The sequence below is a fragment of the Agelaius phoeniceus genome, chromosome 3, assembly GCF_051311805.1.
Source record: "Agelaius phoeniceus isolate bAgePho1 chromosome 3, bAgePho1.hap1, whole genome shotgun sequence".
Classification (NCBI taxonomy): domain Eukaryota; kingdom Metazoa; phylum Chordata; class Aves; order Passeriformes; family Icteridae; genus Agelaius; species Agelaius phoeniceus.
In genome coordinates this window covers 40,352,231-40,372,232 of record NC_135267.1, presented here as the reverse complement: position 1 = coordinate 40,372,232, position 20,002 = coordinate 40,352,231, and the positions used below count along the sequence as shown (strand labels likewise).

Sequence of the window (20,002 nt, the reverse complement as noted above, 5' to 3'; positions counted from 1 at the left end):
AAAAAACATTCATAATACAGTTGCTATGCCAGATGCACACTTGTATGTATACAGACCTAATGATTGTATACAAGTTGTATACCTGTGAAAAATTCCCCTGCAACTCAGAGAAGTACTCATGTCAAATGCCTTTGGATCTTCTCAGAGGGTGGAGGTTGATTCTTGAGGAGTGGGGGCATCAGCCCAGGCTCTGTCAGCTTCTGGCAGCCCTCCTCCAAATAAACTTGAGGGTTCTCTTGCGCAGTGGTGTGTCACTCAGAGAGAGATGCTGCCACAGCCCACTGTGGTCCAGGAGAGCTCAGGGGGTCTCACTTGCTACCATTGTTCATAGGGTCACAAGAGGGTGGGCTTTAGTCATAGTAATTTTTCACCCTGACCACAATCCACAATTTCTGTGAAAATTCGGTAACAAAAATGTTGTTCTATTTGGGTTTTTAGTCAGGCAAGAAAAACAAGTTTCAAAGGCTCTTCATTTAGAAAGAGGAGCTTGTCAGACAGTGTAAGTTCCTGGGAGTAGAGAGTGTTTCTGATAAACTCAAGAGGAGCTGATCTAGCTTCTGTTCATCAAGGCTGGGGCTAACAAACATTTCAAATACCACATTGTGGCCTGAGGAGGGGGTGGAAGTTGTACCACCACAACCTGACCAGTTTTTTCACTTTGGATATCATTAAGCATGCAGGGATGTTGGGATGAATGGTCATTCTGTCATAATTATTGAAGGTCCACTTAGATAGGTTGCTGATCTCACATCTGCATCTTTTTATTCCATTTTAGTTTTTTATGAAGGCAACTCAGCTGGAACAAATGAAAGAAGATTATTCATTTATTGGGAAAACTAAAAAAAATACCCGTGTTCAGATAGAACAAGGGGAAGAGGTATGTAAAAGTTAAAGTAATTATTAGGACAGATCTGAGCAGTGAAGGAAGTACAGGAGTTAAACTGCATAGTTTGGTTTTATTAGGTCTCAGTGACATTAAATTTCAAAACCCCAAATATTTCCAAAATTTCATGTTGTATCACAGCTTTTCACAGTCATGATGGAACCCCTATTTTCTTTTTTAAGCGTCTTGAAGAACTTAAGCAGCTTTATTTGGAAAAGAAGGAAACTTTCAAAACCATCACGTTTGTGAATGACATGCAAAATCGTCTCAAAGATTTGAAACATCAAATGGCGTGGGCAGTGGTAAATGTCTTGCTAAAATATGTTTGTTCATGTGAAATGTGCTTCATTCCCAGTCTCCTGTGCATATGCTAATACGGGCTTCTTTAGGTGAGTGAGATGGAAAAAGAAGTAGAGCTGCTCAAAGAAGGTGTCAGAGCTGAAGAAGGAAATACAGAGCTCCCTCAGAAGGTCAAAGAATGCCAGGTAGGTATATGGTCTAAACCATAGAGCACTCTAGCTCCAAGTCAGAGATGTGTTGTGAAGGTTTTCGTGGGTATTGTTGCCTTTAGAAAAGAGCAATGATTTCAAGAGACATCTGGAAGTTTTGGGATGGTTCCTAAGACTTCTGTAGGTAGCAAGAAAAAATAATTTTGTCATACATTCTGATTTGCATATGAAACACATTTTGTGCAGAGAATCTGGCATTGTTATTTTGAATCTAGCATCATAGAATAGTTTGCATGGGAAGAGACCATAAAGATCATCCAGTTCCAACCCCCCTGCCACGGGCAGGGACACCTTCCAATGGATCAGGCTGCTCAAAGCCCCATCCCACCTGGCACTGAACACTTCCAGGTATGGGGCATCCACAGCTTCTCTGGGCAGCCTGTGACATTGCCTCACCACCCCCACAATAAAGAATTAATTCCATATAGCTAACGTAAATTTCCCCTCTTTCAGTTTAAACCCATTATTCCTTGTCATATCAATACAGATAATGAAGAATCCCTCTCCAGCTTCCTTCGCCACCCTTCAGATACCAAAAGGCTGCTATGAGGTTGTCATGTGACCTCCACTTCTCCAGGCTGAACAGCCCCAAAACTTTTCAGTCTATTAAAAGTCCTCCAAACTGTCCTTGTTAGCACTTATTTTCCTTTCTTAAAAAAATGTTTTTATGGGTTTTTTTCTTTATTTTAAAAAGTACGTGTTTCACAATTTCACATTTTTTGGTTTATGGTCAGCATGTCTATGTAGCAATGAAGGAACACTGTCTAGACACTGGTTTCATTTCTTTTGGTGTCATGGTACTTGACCTTATTGTATTAAAAGTCCTGTGGTTGAGTAAACCTTGAGATAGAAAATAGTCTGCTGTCTGTGTCAGATTTGGTAGCCTGTTGATTTCCCAAGAATGAACATTTTTGTGTTTTCATCTTAGCATATCCATGGTGGCAATGTCCTGCTCTTTTTTTTGAAACCCAACAGTACTCAAACAATTGATAGATTCTTTTGAGAGATATTTGTCTTGTAACATTAAGAGGTTTTGAAGAAAATTTTGTTCCATTACTACTTCTTTTGTTGTTTTTTTCACCGAAGGAAAAAGTGAATGAAGCAGAAAAAAAGTACAAAGCAATACAAGACAAATTGATAACAGTAAGTGAAGAAGCACAAGCCCTTCATCCTCAGTGTATTTCTTTGAAGGCTGAAGTGCAGGCAAAAAGAAAAGCAGTCAATGAAGCTGAGGTAGGCAAAAAAAACCCTTTCAAAGTTCATACCAATTTAAAGCTATAAACTTGTCCATGCTCTACCCATCTCTAATTCTACACCTGTGTCTTGGCTTCTTAAGTCCATGGTGAGTTCAGAACAGGTGCAGGTTCCTGCCTGACTGGCAAGTAGTGTCTGTTCAGGAGCCCTGGTGTTTATGCCTTTACATAGTTACTAAACAGTGTTAAGCTTAGGTCAAAATAAATAAATAGATGTAATTTCTGAAAATCAAGTTAGGTTTGTCTGATATGGTGCAGTTCTGTATTTACTCAAAACTGTACTTCTTTCAGAAATTATTTCTTCTATTTCTTAAACTACTGTATCCTGTTTTCTTGATAGATCGTTTATAATCGCTCCAAAACGGAGTTAAAACGTCTGGAAAAAGACAGAGAACAGCTCCATAAAAGAATTGAAGAACTGAAAAGCTGGTAAATACAGAGACAGTGATTATGGTTTATGTTTATTAATATATAGGTGGAAAAGAAGTAAGCTTTTCTGATTACTGAGAAAACCTGCAATAATAGAAAATATTTATTTAGTCTTTAGCAGGTTCCAGTTAAATACCTGAATATTTCTGATCCTGCTCCTTTACATACCAAGATTTTGACTGAAATGTCAAAAGAAGAGGCAATTGGGTAGCAAAAGTGGCTTTTTTGTTTGTTTTGGGGTTGTCTTGGTTTGGTTTGGTTTTGGTGATAATAGATATTCTTTACCTTCCATGATAGTGCAAAACCAATATGTCTTAAACTAAATGAAATAGGAATGTAACTGGGGGGAGTTACGTGTGATTAGAAATCTAAAAAAAATTAAAATTGGCATTATTGCTATGTATATCTTGCAACTTAACTGAATCTTAAATGTAACTGATGAGTGAATCTTCTCTACACTACAAATAATGAAATTCTTGTCACTTTTAAATCATCAATATGGTTTTAAAATATGGACCTACATTCTTTTCTAGTGCTAATCAGGATTCAGAGCCTGAGAAATTGGAAAGAGAAAGGAGAATTGCATACTTAAGGGAACAGTTAAAGGCATTCCATGATGAAGAAATAATGATTAGTCAGCAGTTGGATCAGTTTCAGCAGGCTACATCTAAGTGTAGGGAAGATCATTCTAGACTCAGGTAAGTTATGCTTTTTGAATGTAATTGTTTGCCTCTGTTTCAAGTTAGAGGGAATCCCTTCTTTTATGTATCCCTTCTAATGTACCTGTGATCCCTGAGGTATTAGGCTCCAGTTTATTTTTCACGTTATAAGAGAATAGATACACTTAGGAGTAATTGCTGCTTCTGTAGTTAAGGCAATCCACAGAGGCTTTGAGGCAAAGAGGTTCAAATACGAATTTAGCCCATACCCAAGACAGAAAAAACAAAGCACTCTGGCTTTGATTTGAAAAGCTGAACTTGAACAATGATTACTGAAGGGGATTATGGCAATGTCAATTATTGTCTTAAAGGATTTGAGAATTGTTCCTTATTGCACATGGTGTATTAATGTAAATGGCTCTGACCAATTATTATAACCAATGCTTACTATATGTTTTGTTGAAGATCTTTGAAGACAGTGAAGTTGAAAAAGATAATTAGAAATAAAATAAATTTATTATAATTTGTTAGAAATAAAAAAGTCTTGTAGAACTGTTACAAAGTAGCATTTTTCTCACTTGTTTTTTTTCTCATGTTTCTTGAAACTATAAAAATCTTACTGCATGTGTGTACCTAGCTTTACATTGAACTACTGATACCTTGATACACAATCCTATTAGTAATTGAAAAACAAGGCTTTATAATTATTTTAGTGCAATTTAGGCTCTATAACTACTGGAAAAAATCTGTTTTCTTAGGAGAGAAAGCAGTGAAGTGCAACAAGCACTGGATGCCCAGCAGAAACAGCTGAGAGACCTGAAAGATAGTAAAACAAACACTTTGAAAAGATTTGGACCATATGTACCAGCATTTCTTGAAGCAATTGAAGTAGCCCATAAACAAGGACAATTTAGAAAGAAACCTCTTGGACCTTTAGGTGAGAGCAGTTTCTGAAACATACTTTTTCATGGGATATTTTTGTATGGCTGCTAATCTAAGTAGTGGTCTTTTAGAAATCTTTGTTCTTTAAGGAATTTCAGATATATCTTTTTCTTCTGTACTTCCTGGTTTTACCCTGGTAGGTTATCTTTCGCTTCTGTTATGCACTCACTCACATCTACTGGCTTTCCTCATTTTCCAGCCATTTTTGTTGAGATATTTTACAATGGTAAACTTTCAATGCATCCCTCCAACTCCCTCACATCCTTAAGGCATCAGAGAACTGTGCTTTGATTGCTTGTTCCTCAGTGGATAGCACTGTCCAGATCATGGACAGATTTTGTTCCAAATGTCCAGTGGCTGACTTGTGGGTTTCTCAAACTTGAGATGTTTGGAAGGAACAGGTCAGACAGACACAAATGAGATTTTCTTGGGAAGCTGGCTTTTATTTGTCTTCGTCCAGCTCTGACAATGGCTGTTATTTTCAGTTTGTGAATGGGAGGAAAGGTTTCAGCATATTCTGGATGTAAAGTACGTGGCATTTACTGCAGGGTAAGAGAATATGTGCCACTGAAGACCGGTGATATAATGGAAATCTTCGTGTTTGTTTAATTTGCAGTATAGTTGTTCCACTGCCTTCATCCTTAAAGCATTAAATTTCTGATAAGCTGTCTTTGCCTTGATTTATTTCTGCTAAGCTTTCATAAAATTGGTACCCTAATGGAAGAAAATACAGGCCTCCAACAATGTGTAGGTTCTCTAGGCAGAGAAATTATATGTTTGTAGAGTCTTTTAACTTTTAGTCAACCTCTTAAATTTTCTTTTTCTACCTATAAGAAAGGTTTATTTTAGACTCTTAAAAAAAGGTAGGTCTGTTATAGAGTCTTTTAACTTTTAGTCAACCTCTTAATTTTTTTTTCTACCTATAAGAAACGTTTATTTTAGACTCATAAAAAACCTGAAATACAACAAAACAAGAACCTTGAGTGGTAAAAATGCTCTACTGAACATTTTCTCATGGAACACAGCACCTAAAGCCTTGCTTCTTGCTTCTTATGTTTATTTAGGTGCTTTGATTCATCCAAAAGATCCTGAACTGATCTTGGCTATTGAATGCTGTTTAAAAAGCCTTCTTCAGGCATTTTGCTGTGATAATCATAGCGATGAAAGAACTCTTCAGTCACTGATGTCAAAATATTATCCACGTGGACATAGACCTCAGATAATTGTAAATAAATTTCAGAATAAAATTTATGATACTAGTCAGAGGTAAGTATGTTATAAATTTTATTGCTTAGCCTTGATAGTTGAAAAGAACTATTTGTATTTTTTTTTTAAGAATCTCATGTGAGTTTTATGAATGGTGTTTTTTTTTCTTTTCTTCAGAGCTGTTCATCATCCAGAATTCCCAACAGTTCTGGCAGCATTGGAAATAGAAAATCCAGTGGTTGCCAATTGTTTGATTGATATGAGGGGTATAGAAACAGTCCTGCTGATTAAAGTAAGGCTTTATGCTTCCTGTTGATCTTTAAAGAAAGAGCATGGAGCATTTATGGTGTCTCCACTGGTAATGTCTGTAATGGGTAAAAGAGGTAGAGGAAGTTCTGCTCCCCTCTCTGCCCCATGTGTTTCAGGACCTTCCCTGTTTGTTTCTGGGTTGTTTGCCACTACCTTTCTGGGCCTCTAAGTGGTGTAATTTGCCAGTGTAAATAGTCCATGTGTGTGTAGTTAGCCTAACAGCTGGCTCTGTCTCGTGTTTCTCTGTTACTTGGTGGGTTCAGGATGTGCTGCTTTTGGGTAGTCTGGAAGTTTGCAAAATTTCCAAGCTGGCCCTACCAGTTGTACCTAGAAGCTGGTAGCTAAGTTTCCTGACACTGTCTGATTTCTGATCTTAATTGATTTTTGATTTTCTGTTAATACCAAAGATACCAGCTCCTGAAGATAAGATTACAGATAAAATATTCAAAGATAAAAATAAGGTGTATGTTTTTATTTAGAGAAGGCAGGATATTCTCTAAGTAAGCAGAACTAATGATCCTTACTTTTTGTGAATTTTATTTTTCTCCAAAATCTTTTGTCCCAGTTTATCCTCTGACATTCTTAGTGGGGAGAGGTGGTTCATGCTCTGTCTGAAGCAGAGCTGACTGTTTATCAAGCATGACTGTCACTGAGTGGGTTATATAACAGCTGAATTTTGTAGGCTTTTGTCATGGCAGGAATGTTGGGATTGTTCTTCCCCCTCTGCCTGAACTCATCAGTGATTTTCATAACATTATTACCTTTGAGGCCTACCTGAGCAATTTCAACTGAATCTGAAAGAAGTATCCTGTGGAAAAATTAATACATTGGAATGGATTACATGGTTGCCTTGAACAATGGCATTTAGTCTGGCACTGCCAATGCTGGGATTTTTTACCAACGTGTTTCCCTGAACTTTAATAGAATCTTGTTTGATGTCCTTTATACCTTGCTTTAGAAGCTTCTCTCCTCTATGTTTATTTACTTTTGATAGTTGAATATATCTGTGCATAGTGACCTTCTGGTTAGTGATTTTTTTCCCCCCAAGGCAAATTATAAGGGACTGATTAGATTACAGAATTCACAAATAAATGACCAGTTAAACTTAGTGGGTTCTTGAGAATGTCTTGCTCAACTAAGAAAAGTAGATTCTTGATGCTACAGATAATACTCACATTCTTTCATTAATTTATTTCTTTTCATTAAGAATTGAAATTATTTCTGGGTGAAAACATCTGGACAACTTTTAAATTCTTCTCTTTAATTATGGTTGCATTTCTGCTGGTGTTATAAGGCCGTTTTGTTTTTCAGGTTAGCCGCAGGGCTCGTGAGATAATGCAGTGCAATCGGCCCCCGAGAAACTGTAGAGAAGCTTTCACTGCTGAAGGTGATCAAGTATTTGAACGACGCTATTACTCTTCCATTTTTGTCAGACCCAAGTTCCTAAGTCAAGATGTTGAGGCAGAAATCAGGTTAGTATCTTGTAACGTGTCTGTAGAAAGTGCAATTGTTGGTATGAACAGTGGAATTGCATATTGCAGTGTCTATTTGCATGTACACTACTCTCTATTTTCTCCTGGTATTTATATTTTCTCCATTTTTTCCTGATATTTATACTTCCTTTCTGAGAATTCTAGAAAATCTCTTAATTTCAGTGCCTTTTTGTGATAGGAACAAACTTGCATTGTATTTAGTTGTCTTTCAGCTTGTGGCTTGTAGATCTTACCCACCAAGCAGGGATTTTCTGTGTTCAGTACTGCAGGAAATCCAGCTACCTTCTTTTGTATGCTTGGTCAAAAAGAGTATGGAGTCAAGGCTGTTTCTTTAAAGATACAATACTTGAACAGAGATGTCGTAGTTTACTGCAAGGGAGGCCTAACTATTCAAACCAAAGTTGTTAGCACACATCCTCTTGTTAGTTTCAAACTTTGCATCTGTGTTTCCTCAGGCTTTTTACTTCATTCATGGTAGGTATCTCTGAGAATTCCCTCACCTTTTCTATTTTTAGGGGTTTTTTCTCTCATTGCTTTCAAAATGGTAGTTGGAAAAGCAAAATATACTGCAACGATTACAAACTCTAGCTGTCACCAAGGAATTTGTGACAATAGAATATTTTCATTTTGAGGCTCAGATTATATTAGAGGCATATTAGGCAATTTTAGTATTAATAGCTGATAGTATAAACTGAATTGAATGTTAAAAATCATTTTTATAAACTCAAAAGTTTTAATGTGTCAGTTAATTGTAGTTTGTTCATGTCAGTATATAATGAATTTCACTCAAAATTTTTTTAACTTTCAAAGTGTTACAGGCATTCCATTACAAATTTTGCTATGGGGAAACGATGGCTAATGGCTAGTTAAAAAGAAGTGCATTTTTACCCTTTGTCTTGTAATGCATTTAATTTTTTTTTTTGTGTATTTCTGTATGTGTGTGTCACAAATAATATATGTGTAGTATGTAACATCTCAATATCACTTTGTTCATAAAGTCACTTGAATAAGGAAATTGAAAACAAACGGGCACAGTTGACAGCCTCTCAGCAACGCTTACATTCCATTGAAAATGAGATTAGGCAGAATGAAGATCATCTCTGTGGTCATCGGCGACACCAAAAGCAGCTACAGGTAAAAATAGGTACAGTGTTAGTTTTTAGAAGCTCCTCAGTCTTTTCCTATTTCATTTTGACTTCTGCAATCTATCTGGAGTGCCTGATAGTTTTTAATTTTTCTCCTTATTTTTCTTGTTTGCTTTCATGTTTTGGTTTTTTTTTTTTTTTTTTTTTTTTCATTGTATGCTCTTACAATTGAGGACAGAATGATAGAGGCCACATCAATCCTTACACATGCTGTTGTTTCTGTTTGGTATCTTTCCCCACCTTGTGCTAAACCTTACAAATTTATACTGCTATTTTTGACACTAGTAGTAAGTTGTTGCACAGAAAAGTCAGTTGCATCATATAATGCTTCTTCCTCCTTTATTTCTGTTGAGCCTTGCCTCTTCATTCCCAGAATCTTATCTTCTTGCTCTTCTGGTTGCTCTTCTGGTATATTCTTAAGCCGTCTTCATACGCTTAATATTTCTTCTTTAAGTTCTCTTCATTTTAATTTCTTTATAAACTATTTTACAGCTGTTAGCCTCCTTTCTGTGGTCTCTGGTACTTCTAAGTAGGATATATATTTTTGATGGCCAATGGTGCTCCTGGTAGACAGTGTAAGCTAATACATATTATATCAGTTTATATTCAGTAAATAATAAATAAGAAGCAGCAAAAAAACCCCTAGCGTGCAGTCTGAAATGCTGAAGATAAATACTTGGAGAAAAAATAAAGTGTATTTTATTAAATTGTCATATTGAATGGAAATATGATAACTTAAAGAATTAAAGCACACAACGTTCAGAACAAGTTATATCTCATGAAAATGAATTCCACAGGTGGGTGTGAAGAGTTGTGTATCTTGTTAGTCACTAACAAAGCTAAAAAATAAAAGTATCTTCTTTCCTGTGATGACTTAAATAAACAAATGTGAACTTTTCTCTTTAGTTAAGCTTCAGAACAAGTATTTTCTTTTTCTTCCCAGGCAAAAATAAGAACAGCAAATGCAGAGATAGCAGATCTTGAAAACGTGGAAGAGCACCAGTCAGCAGACATCCATATATTAGTAAGAACAGATTATGGAATTATGTCTAATTAGCATATGGACAATGTCTTTTAATGTTGGCAATGCTTTGAAATAAGCAAAGTTGGATAGTGAGGAATGGAACGCTTGCCATAATTCTAAACATTTCTTTAAATTGAGGAATTTTATTTATTTTTGGTGATTTAATTTTTTTCCCCAGGTTTTGCAATATTTCTCTTTTTGAATCAGAAAGTATTTATGATGATAATTTATTAGGAATGATGTTATTTTCTAGGAGACAACAACAATTCACTTACTCTTCCTGCATTGCATTGTGTATTGGATGTATATTGGCCACAGATCCAGAGGGAAGTTACCTTGTTCTTTTCAGTCTTTTCATCACAACTCCGAATAAAATCCTCTTAATTTTCAGTCACATAAATATGAAGTTCCACTTCCATTTTGCACTTTGATTTATTGGTCTCCTACAAGGTCTGTCAGTCTCTTCCTTTGGGCTTTGGTGACAATTACATTGAGCTGCTCCTATTCTTACTAGAGTTACAGAGAACTTCATGTAATACTGTACCCTAATACTGATAGTAAAAAAATCTGGTACAGTAGTTTACAAATGTGTCTCTTTTTATTATTCTTAACTTTAATACTTTTTGACAGCAAGACGAAGCTGAAGAAAATAAGAGTAGGATGGAATCTGTGAAACAAGACATGCAGCTACAAAGCAGAAAAATGGAAGAACTGAAAAATAATCTCCAAGCAGCTGAAAAAAAATTAGAAGAGGTGAAAGAAAAAATTCATCAAGTGGAAGAAATTGCTGGCCCAATTAAGGTAACAATAATTTTATATTGTATTTTTGATTTGTTCCATTTGTGTGTCAAGGGGAATGAGGTTAAGAAGATGTGAGGCAAGAGAAGAGAACTTGTTGTTGCCTGATATACTTAAGGTCTACCTAGAAGATGGAAATGGAACATTCCATCTAGAACATGTTGGGAAATGAGCTTGGTAATATTTTGAAAGTGATGATGATTGTTATCTGTAGAAACTGTAGTGTTTTATGTTTAGAGTTAATTTCCAGGTATCTTTAGTCATGGAGTAAAAAGGCAGGAAAACCAGTTTCCTTGACTTTCCTTTCCTGTGCATCACATTTTTTGTTTTGTTTCTTGGCTAAGAATGTTCATAACTATTCATTTCTCAAAATATCATTTGAAGTTCTATATGAATTGGTTGTTATTTTATGAAGTTACATAATTACAGAAGGTACCAGTATATAGTTTTAATTATTCAAGACTACAGAAGGCACCTGGAAATGGCAGAAAAATAGCAAGACTTAAGACAAATAGCAGAATGGTGACATGCTAAATTTGATATTGGCAAATGGAAGGCAATCTCACTTTGGCAAGAAGAACTTATGGTTTGAAAATAGAAAACAGAAATAAGAGTTCAGGACATTTATAGTACTGTAAACTTGTAGAAGGATGAAAAGAAGAGAACTTAAAAGATCACTATGGCAATCTCTTATATGTTTCATTTAAACTGTAAATTGCTGTGTAGTCAGCCCAAATTAAAAGAGCAAACAAAAAGAGTAAGAAAACAGGGCAGCAAAGCAACAGATAAATGTGTTAGTTCTAATGTATCTAATATGGAAATTCTAGAGATATTATCTGTTTTAAAAGAACCACTCTGTATGGAAAGAGAAGAGATTTATTCAGAATATGAAAACATTCCTTGTTATTTAGAGTACTGAATGCAATTGAGGGAAGCAGTGAAATTCCTGAAGAGGTTTTAAATCAGATATGTTGTTAAGTGTTCTACAGTGGTTTAATTAACTGTTGACCTGTAGCAAGTTTTGGTTTTAAGATAGAATTGGAAAAAAGTAAGAGCATATATTATTGTTGGTGATGGTTGTTTTTCTTGTTTGTTGTTCTGGGGGTTTTGAGTTGTTTCTTGGTTTTGTTCTGTTTGGTTTGGTGTTTTTATTTTTGTTAAGACAAGCCATCTAGTTGACAGGGATGAAGAAGGCTCATTCTCTTCTCCTGGGTAACAAGTGACAGAAGGAGAGGAAATGGCTTCAAATTGCATTTAGACATGAAGAGAAAAAATTTGATGGAAAGGGTTGTAACCCATTGGAACAAACTGCCCAGACAAGTGGTGGAATCACTATCCCTGGAAGTGTATGGCTGTTGTACTGCAGGATGTGGTTTAGTGGTGTGTATGGTGGTGGTTTTGGGTTGATGGTTGTACTTAATGTTCTCAAAGGTTCCAACCTTAACTATGCTATGAGTCTATGATTGTATATTACAGCTATAGCAGGATACTGAATTTCCACACAGAAATGCAGTTCTGACTGATATCACACAGGCATCTGAAGTTCCAGATAGAATGTAGTGTAAAAAATAAATGCATTTGTTTGAGCTTTAAGAGAAAGCATAGCTTTTCTTAAAGATTAAAACATCACCTCAAGATATAATTCCTAAAATCATTGCATGTATTTGTTCCTTGTCGGAATTGAGCATAGACTTTCTCATAAGCTCCTGTTAAAGCTCCCAGACTCTAGAAGTAGTGTTACTGAAAGCCAAATAAGTTAGAACAACCTGTGAGAAGTCAGCAAATGTTAGAGAGATTCTCAGGAATCTACCCCAAACAGCTCACATCGTGATTTGTTCCAAACAGGCTGAATTAAACCAGGCTGAGTCAGAAGTGGAAAACAGTAAACGCCATTTGCAGCACTATGAAGACAAACAGAGAGAACACGTGGCTTGCATAAAAAAGCACAAAGATTTACTAATTTCCAAAGAAAAAGAATTAGAGGTATGTGTGGTGGGGTTTTTTTAGCTGTTGAAGTCAGATGGTCATGATTCTTCTAATATTTAATAATAAATCATTCTACTTGTAAAACATACAGACCATATTAATATACTCAGCTGCACTGAGTATTCTCTCAGCCATGACTGTCTAAAGCAAGTAAAGTAATTTTGTGTAAGTTAATTGAGACCTCTTTTTTTCTGATAGGACACCAGTTTTCTCTTGACAGATAAATAAGGGTTCATCATTCTAGGAACATTTCTTCCGTCTTTTGCAATGAGAAGATTAAAATTACTTAAAATTTGTGGCTTAAGTTAAATTGAATAATGTTGTTTTGGTTTCTTGGGTGGTAGGGTTTTCCTTGTACAGGCCCCATATCTGGTCTTTTGAAGACTTACCTAATCGAGCTTTATTAAATAACTCTGAAATCACATCCATAAAGACTTTTAGAAGACTGCCCTATTTAAATACGGTGATTTTGGTTCCTTATTTGTCTGCATTAGTTAAATAACTGTGATTGTATTAAAAATCTTGGATACAGTTCTTGGCACTGAAATAACTACTCATGTATAAATGTTGTCAATAAAATTGTCAACTGGGTTTGCTGTAATGAAAACAGAAAGAACACAAAAATATTGTTCTTGCTTGGAGTTTGTAGCATAAAATACTTGCTGTGAAGACTAAACACATTTTTGAAAAATGTGACAATTGTTTGAGTTTCAAACATTCCTTTAGGAAAAAACGGCAAAAGCAAGGCAAATCTTCTCGGAGCCCATCAAGGTCAGCAGAACTGTTAAAAGTCTTGATGCAGAAATGAATCGCTTGAGAGAGAAGATAAATTTAGAAAGCAGTCACCGTGGAAACAGAGAAGAAATAATCCAGTAAGTCATCTTTACTGTCTAAAACAGTTCAGGTGGGATGGAAAAGAGAGGAGAAAGAAGAGTTTTCTTACTGACTCACTATGTGTTTATGTGTGTTTTTACTACTTAAGCTATCTATGAAGCTGTAGAAATGTTTTGTACTGATTCTCCCAGTACTGAACAGGCTTAAGAGTCCTGAAACACCTTCCAGTGGTTTTAAGCAGCATCTATGCTTACATATATGATGGTACCAATAATCAGACACCCTCTTATGTTTTGAAGTATCCCAGTTACAACAACATGAATTTAACTCACCATATTGTTTTGTGATGCATTGAGGATTAAGCATAATTCTGGTTTGCGTAACTAATGCACAAGCTGGGAAGCTCCTTGAGTGTATTTCAAGGAAGCACTCCCGTCAGATATTCTTGAGCATGGAGAAACCAGTCATTCATTCTCCTTGGTGAAAGAATTTATTTTCAGAAAAATTAAAAATAGAATTAAGATTTAATTTTTGTCCACATTTCATAGTGAACAGTGTCTTACTTATCAAATGCTTTTAGCTTTCACATAAATTCTCACAAGAAAGTTTTCATTTGAATATTTTGTTTATCAAAATTATTTTCAGCATTTAAAACAATTGCTCAGTTTTAATGTAATGCATACTCCTCCAAACCTTGCTCCTAACAGGCAATTTCAGTATGCAAAGGAAAGGTACGAGGATGCAAGCAATAAAGTAAAGAACTTACGTAGATTTATTGGGGTGCTGGATGAAGTGATGGCAGAGAGGCTCAAAGTGTATCGGCAATTCTTAAGGTGAGTTTGAGACAGTGTTCACAACAATCTTTTTAACCTATGATTGCTCCCACTTTCAAGCTTATTATGCCTGAGAGTTTAGAGGCAGCCTGGACTGACAGCTGGAAAAGCAGTGAGATAGTGGAGCCAGTATTTTGCTTCATCCCAAAGACCTCAACTGTGATGACTTCATCCTAGGCAGTTCTGTTTGAATGCTGGTTGTGGTCAGTAAAATGTTAACAACATACTAGGACTTGAAATAATTTGGGCTGTCACTCATTTTTATTGATTATAATCAGTAGTGCTGAGCTCCTATAGTTTCATTTTAGGCCAAATGATTCCCCTCTGCTCTGTGCTGAAAGTTTTTGAAGCTCTTGATTCAGATTCTATAATTTGACAGCTTCTTCCCCATTACTGTGTACACCTCTTCTTTTTTGCTTCAGTCCCTTATTATCTTATGCCTATCCATGAAGATTTTTGTTGTTTCCTTTCTTCAAAAGGATTCTCTCCAGTATGTCTAATGTTGCCCACTTGAGAGTGCAGTTGATTTTGGGGGAATACTGTTATTGGAGGAGGGCTTAATACTTAATGATGTGGAACTGTTGATGTAAATCTGTTGTCACTTTTCATGTATTTAAAAACTTGCTCCCCTAATGTTTGTTTGCTTGATTTAAGGAGCCTTTCTATGCGATGCAAACTCCACTTTGAGCATTTATTACGTGTTCGAGGTTGCTCTGGACATATAATGTTTGATCACAAGAATGAGACACTTTCCATAACAGTAAGTTATTTTATATTTCTTCAGTTACTATAATATATAATGAATTATTATCTGTTTTAGTCTCAGATACTGGAAATGCATTGCAAATGATAGCATAAATTGTTCTTCCCTTTGCAAAAGGTGATACACTAAGTTGTAATGTTACAAATATTCTGATCAAGTAATCAATTTAATAATATAAAAGAGTTAGCTATGATTACAAGAAGAAAATTGTGAAGTATAAGGTGTAGAAATGTTGTGCTTGAAATATGCAGCAAGAAATTGCTGGACTTCTGTGTTCTGGTTCAGAATCTATGGAGACTGTCATGCACACCAGTTATGCTGCTTGGAAACCCCCTATCCTTCCCATCTTGGTTTGAATATTCCAATCAGTAGGCCTCAGTAGAGATGACCAATGATTGTTTTAGGACAAGAATGCTGATGAAGTTATATAACTAACAAAACCAGTCATTGCAAAGGTTAAATTTAAGAGTGGGCATATTATGTATGCATAGTATGTAAAAGAACTTATGTAACAATGATTCAGCAGAAAAAGTATGTAAAAATGGCTGGATTTTGTCTGTGGAGCAGGACACATGTTGGAGGAATTTCCAAAAGCCTCAGTGAAGAAGTGTCTGCTTAATCACAACAAATAGGTGTCGGATAAGTTTCTTTAGTCCCATTTGGTGACAGTAGGTTGTTATTGAAAACAAGCAAGGACAGAAAACATTGCTATTTTAAATGGTTGCTAGATGACAAGGAATAAATGTGAATTGGTCATCCAGTCTTTCAAAATAACTCATTCCTGGATCGTCGATAAGAAGTTCAGCAGTATTTGTGTGCTTCTTAATGGCTCTAGTTGTTATTTAAACAACTTAATGCAGGTAAACTTTGGCAGGTTTTTTCTGTGTATGTTTTAACCTACATCCCGAAAAGTTTTATCATGGATTTATTTACTTTTGTTTCTGTGGCAGACTTCAGTTTTAGGGATTAAGGGGAAAAATGTGCAGTGACAACATAAATATATGTCACAGTCCTAATTAGACAGGTGAAGCACATGTATTTGAAGAACTAAACTCAGTCCATAAAATATGAAGTCTTTGTTTGGCTTTATCAGAATATAGTTTTTTAATAGCTGATGTCTCACATGTCTCACAAAAGAGATCTGTATTTACTCAAGGAATATAAGTTGCAAAAAGCAAACAATTCCCTGCAAAAAAAGATTCCACTTCAAAAGAATCCTTATTTGCCTGCTTAACTTGTTAAAGGCAATGCAATTAGCAGGGCAAGAAAATGCCCAAGTTTCATCTTGCAGAAGGAGCACCACAAGATGTCATCATAATCAATGTAACCAAATGGCTGTTCACAATGTTTCATGTATTCCATGTGAAGAATCCCTTCCTCATTTGAAATTCTTCTGTAAATCAATTCCCTGCTCTTCTATTGTACCTGGTAACCATGGGATTTTACTGTTATGTAAACATTTATGTTGACATTTATTAAACACTGTGTAACAGCTATTAGAAATAGAGATTTGAATAACGAAACTCTGGCAGAGTCATTTAATCTGTTCAGTGTGTATGACTGATTGAAGAAATTGCAGTGATCTTAGAAATGTGTTACTAAATGGTTAGGGGCCATCCCATTCTAGAATGGCAGTTGCAGTGAAATGCAGAAAAGTGTTTTCAGGTGATCTCTGTTCATGTATAATGTGTTTGCTGTTAAAATTATGATTCTGTTAGTATGTCTTCATCTCAGATGAAAAAATTGTTCCAATATTTTTATTTCAAGGTTCAGCCTCGAGAGGAAGAAAAAGCTGCCTGTAGTGATCTGAGATCCTTATCAGGAGGTGAACGTTCCTTCTCCACAGTTTGTTTCATTCTTTCTCTGTGGAACATTTCCGAATCTCCCTTCAGATGCATGGATGAATTTGATGTCTACATGGTATAGTTTAAACTTAAACTATATCTTCTGTTCTGATTTGTGTAAACTAGTAAAATAGTTGGGTTGTTACTTGTATTTGATTAAATTTAAAACCACTGTGGTTGACTGCAAATTATAAAAAGCTCCCATACCAAAATCAAAATCCCCCAAAACAAAATTTCTTAGTGATCTTGTATACTTTGTTTGGTGAGTTTTGAAGCTTTTTTGTTTCTGAAGTTGGTATCCAGAAATATGAGCCTTTCTGTTAATTTATGTGCTCAAACCATTGTTCAGCACAAAAATAATAAATCAGCTGGTACTGTGTTTGTCAGAGGTTGACTCTGCATATTGCTGGGACATTCTGGGCTTGACATGTGCTTTGATTTCTGCCAATTTTGAGATCAGTGTGGGTTTTTTTCAGAGCAAATGTAGCAATTGGATTCACTGTTGCTACTCATTTTATAGAAACTCATACTTCAGCTAGGAGCATTTTTCCAAGATGTTGGAATGCAGAATAATGAACAATAAATACTAATGTTGATAAAACTGATAAATCGTATTTCTGTGCACAACTTCTGTGGACAGGCCACTAACCCATTTTGAAATTTATTTTCTTTTTTTTAAGATTTATTTCCTATTTATTAAATATGCGGGGTGGTATGAGTTTGAGAAAATATTTACTTCAGTGAGACAAAGACTTGAAACTGCCTTATTTAATTGTGTCTCAGTGTCCCTTCCTCATCAATCATTTATTTACTAGGAATCACTTAGAGGGAACAAAGATAAAACATTAAAGAATATTAAAGAACTCACAATTTCTATTAAAGAATTTTAAAAAGGACAGTATGCATCTAAGGAAGTGAAACAGTCATTTTTCAGACAACTTTCAAATCTTAGAACCTCTTGTAAAAGTTAGTTGTGGAGAAGTTTGTCCATCTTTTCAGAAAAGGATGGATACTCAGAACTGTAGGCCTTGCAAAGAGCTTGCATGCCATCTATTCCATAAATGATTCCAAACAATTTGTCTTTCCACCCCAGTGCCAGTAATGCAGCCTTACTGTCCACTGTAGTCTTGGTGTAGTCACAGAGGCCCACCACATGAGGACTCCATGGTGTGTTTTCATGGGAGATCTCTGCTTTCATGAGGAGCAGGGCACAGCAGTGGAGCTTGGTTGGTTCCTCCTAGTAACAGCTTCCTATTGTGCATCCTTTTCAGTAAGCCTAATGCACAAGGTTCTATTCAAAATAGTAATACTGATATTAACAATAATAATCCTAATCAAAACAAGCTCCATAATATCATAGGTTTCATGGAGCCCTTAAATCCTTTCAGGTGATTTTTCAGGCAGGATTTTACAGGAAACATTATTCAGCTAAAGTACAGTTCATCTCAGCATACCAATAAAGTAAGAAGTACATCAAAGTATGTATGTACATCAAAGATGATAGAAAAACACTGTAATTAGATGAATGTGTGATGTTTCTAATAGAAGCTTTCCATTTCCCATGTATGCTAAAAAGTACAGTCTAAGAATTTCCCAGGCTTTTAGATTTTTACCCTGATGTTTCTCCAGGTTTTCTTAGTTTTTATTAGTCTTACTTAGATATTTTCTTTCGCTAGCCTTGACTGTATAGCAATTAATTCTGGTAGGTTTTCTAGAATCATGCTTTCTAATGTATTTTTACTGTCACTACCACTACCTGACAAATCTTTTGTCTTTAGGATATGGTTAACAGAAGAATTGCCATCGACATGATTCTGGAGAGGGCTGATTTTCAGCCCTATCGACAGTTCATTTTGTTCACCCCCCTGAGCATGAGGTAATACTCTTGTGGTTTATCTCAGGATAGAAGAATTGCTAGGAGTGTAAGTTGAAAAAGTTGAATGTGAGGAGAAAGAAATGTTGCTGTTTGTCGCAGTAGAACATAAAAATTGAAGCAGTTCTGTGAATTTAAAGGGTTTTTTTTAACATAATGGTAATTCAGTGGGACTTGGAATAGTTCATCTGAAATAACAACTTTTAGAAATGTTTTATTTTGTCAAACAGGCTCTTCTTAGCCTAGCTTTGTATGTCCCTCTCCTGTCCCAAAAATAACAAAATAAGGGATTTTTCAGTTAATGCTATACTGCTTTAAAGGGGTTTGTCATTTGAGTTGATTTCATTTTCTGGGTTTTAATGTTGCTTGATCTAGAGAGAGTCGTAGCTTACACCATCTTTTAAATTTGTCATCCAGTGGTTCAAAATACTTTCAAAACCTCTTTATAAAGGTAGAGCCATTCCCAGTTTAAGGGGACAGTCTTGTCTCTAACCTTTTGCAGCCAGCTCCTATTAACCCAGTGTAACTAGTGAAGCCTAGTAGGGAGGGTAATTAAAGCAGTCTTCAAAAAGAAGTTGATTTATTCCTAATTCTCTTCCCTCACTAAAGTATATAAAAAGTAGAGTAGTGGTATCTGTTGTTATTTCTGTGGAAATGCTTTTGTGGAGATTTTCTGAAGCTAGTAAACACGCAGGATTTTTTTGTATGGTTACTGTTGAAAAAATTAGTAATTTAAGTTCACTTTGAATTTGTTACATTGTTCCATGTTTCATGTTTAGCAAACATTAAATTTAAGAAAAATATGGGGGCAACTTCAGGAAAAATCCATATAGGATAATCAGTGGAAAAGCCTGTGTGAATTTATGTTAGTAAATTAGCTCATTCTTAGTATGTTGGGATTGATTACATGTGTGTATAGTATGTGCTACTTCAGTATCTGTAAGGCAAATCCTTACTTGTATTCCATCATTTGTTCATTTGGAGGTTTTGGTAAAAGAACCTTTTCTCTAGTTAAGGCAGTCTACTTGTTAGAAATCACATGATTGAAATGAGTGCTTGTCTTTACCTCAAGATTTTATTCAACTTGGGCCCAGGATCAGTTCAGTGAATCCCAAACTTCACCTTATGTTACTGTTTTTTAAAACTGTCAAAGAAAAAAGGTGGAGTTATTTAAAGGAAAATACGTAATTTAAAGAATCAAATGGAAGTACTAAAATTC

At 35.5% G+C, this 20,002-nt stretch overlaps 1 protein-coding gene across 3 annotated transcripts in view; it reads left to right on the top strand.

The window, feature by feature from the left end:
- SMC6 (structural maintenance of chromosomes 6) overlaps nt 1-20,002 on the top strand; it is a 44,406-nt gene that overhangs the window by 18,495 nt on the left and 5,909 nt on the right. For 2 of the 3 annotated variants that reach the window (XM_054629050.2, XM_054629051.2), the window contains exons 8-26: nt 776-877; nt 1,066-1,185; nt 1,273-1,368; nt 2,479-2,625; nt 2,986-3,074; nt 3,608-3,772; nt 4,492-4,670; nt 5,740-5,941; nt 6,059-6,173; nt 7,502-7,662; nt 8,682-8,817; nt 9,772-9,852; nt 10,483-10,653; nt 12,496-12,633; nt 13,363-13,508; nt 14,178-14,303; nt 14,958-15,063; nt 16,834-16,986; nt 18,689-18,786. In XM_054629050.2, the coding sequence (XP_054485025.2) occupies nt 776-877; nt 1,066-1,185; nt 1,273-1,368; nt 2,479-2,625; nt 2,986-3,074; nt 3,608-3,772; nt 4,492-4,670; nt 5,740-5,941; nt 6,059-6,173; nt 7,502-7,662; nt 8,682-8,817; nt 9,772-9,852; nt 10,483-10,653; nt 12,496-12,633; nt 13,363-13,508; nt 14,178-14,303; nt 14,958-15,063; nt 16,834-16,986; nt 18,689-18,786 (2,531 nt within the window). The remainder of the gene's footprint in view (nt 1-775; nt 878-1,065; nt 1,186-1,272; nt 1,369-2,478; nt 2,626-2,985; nt 3,075-3,607; nt 3,773-4,491; nt 4,671-5,739; nt 5,942-6,058; nt 6,174-7,501; nt 7,663-8,681; nt 8,818-9,771; nt 9,853-10,482; nt 10,654-12,495; nt 12,634-13,362; nt 13,509-14,177; nt 14,304-14,957; nt 15,064-16,833; nt 16,987-18,688; nt 18,787-20,002) is intronic. The other variant, XM_077175102.1, reaches the window with a different exon arrangement.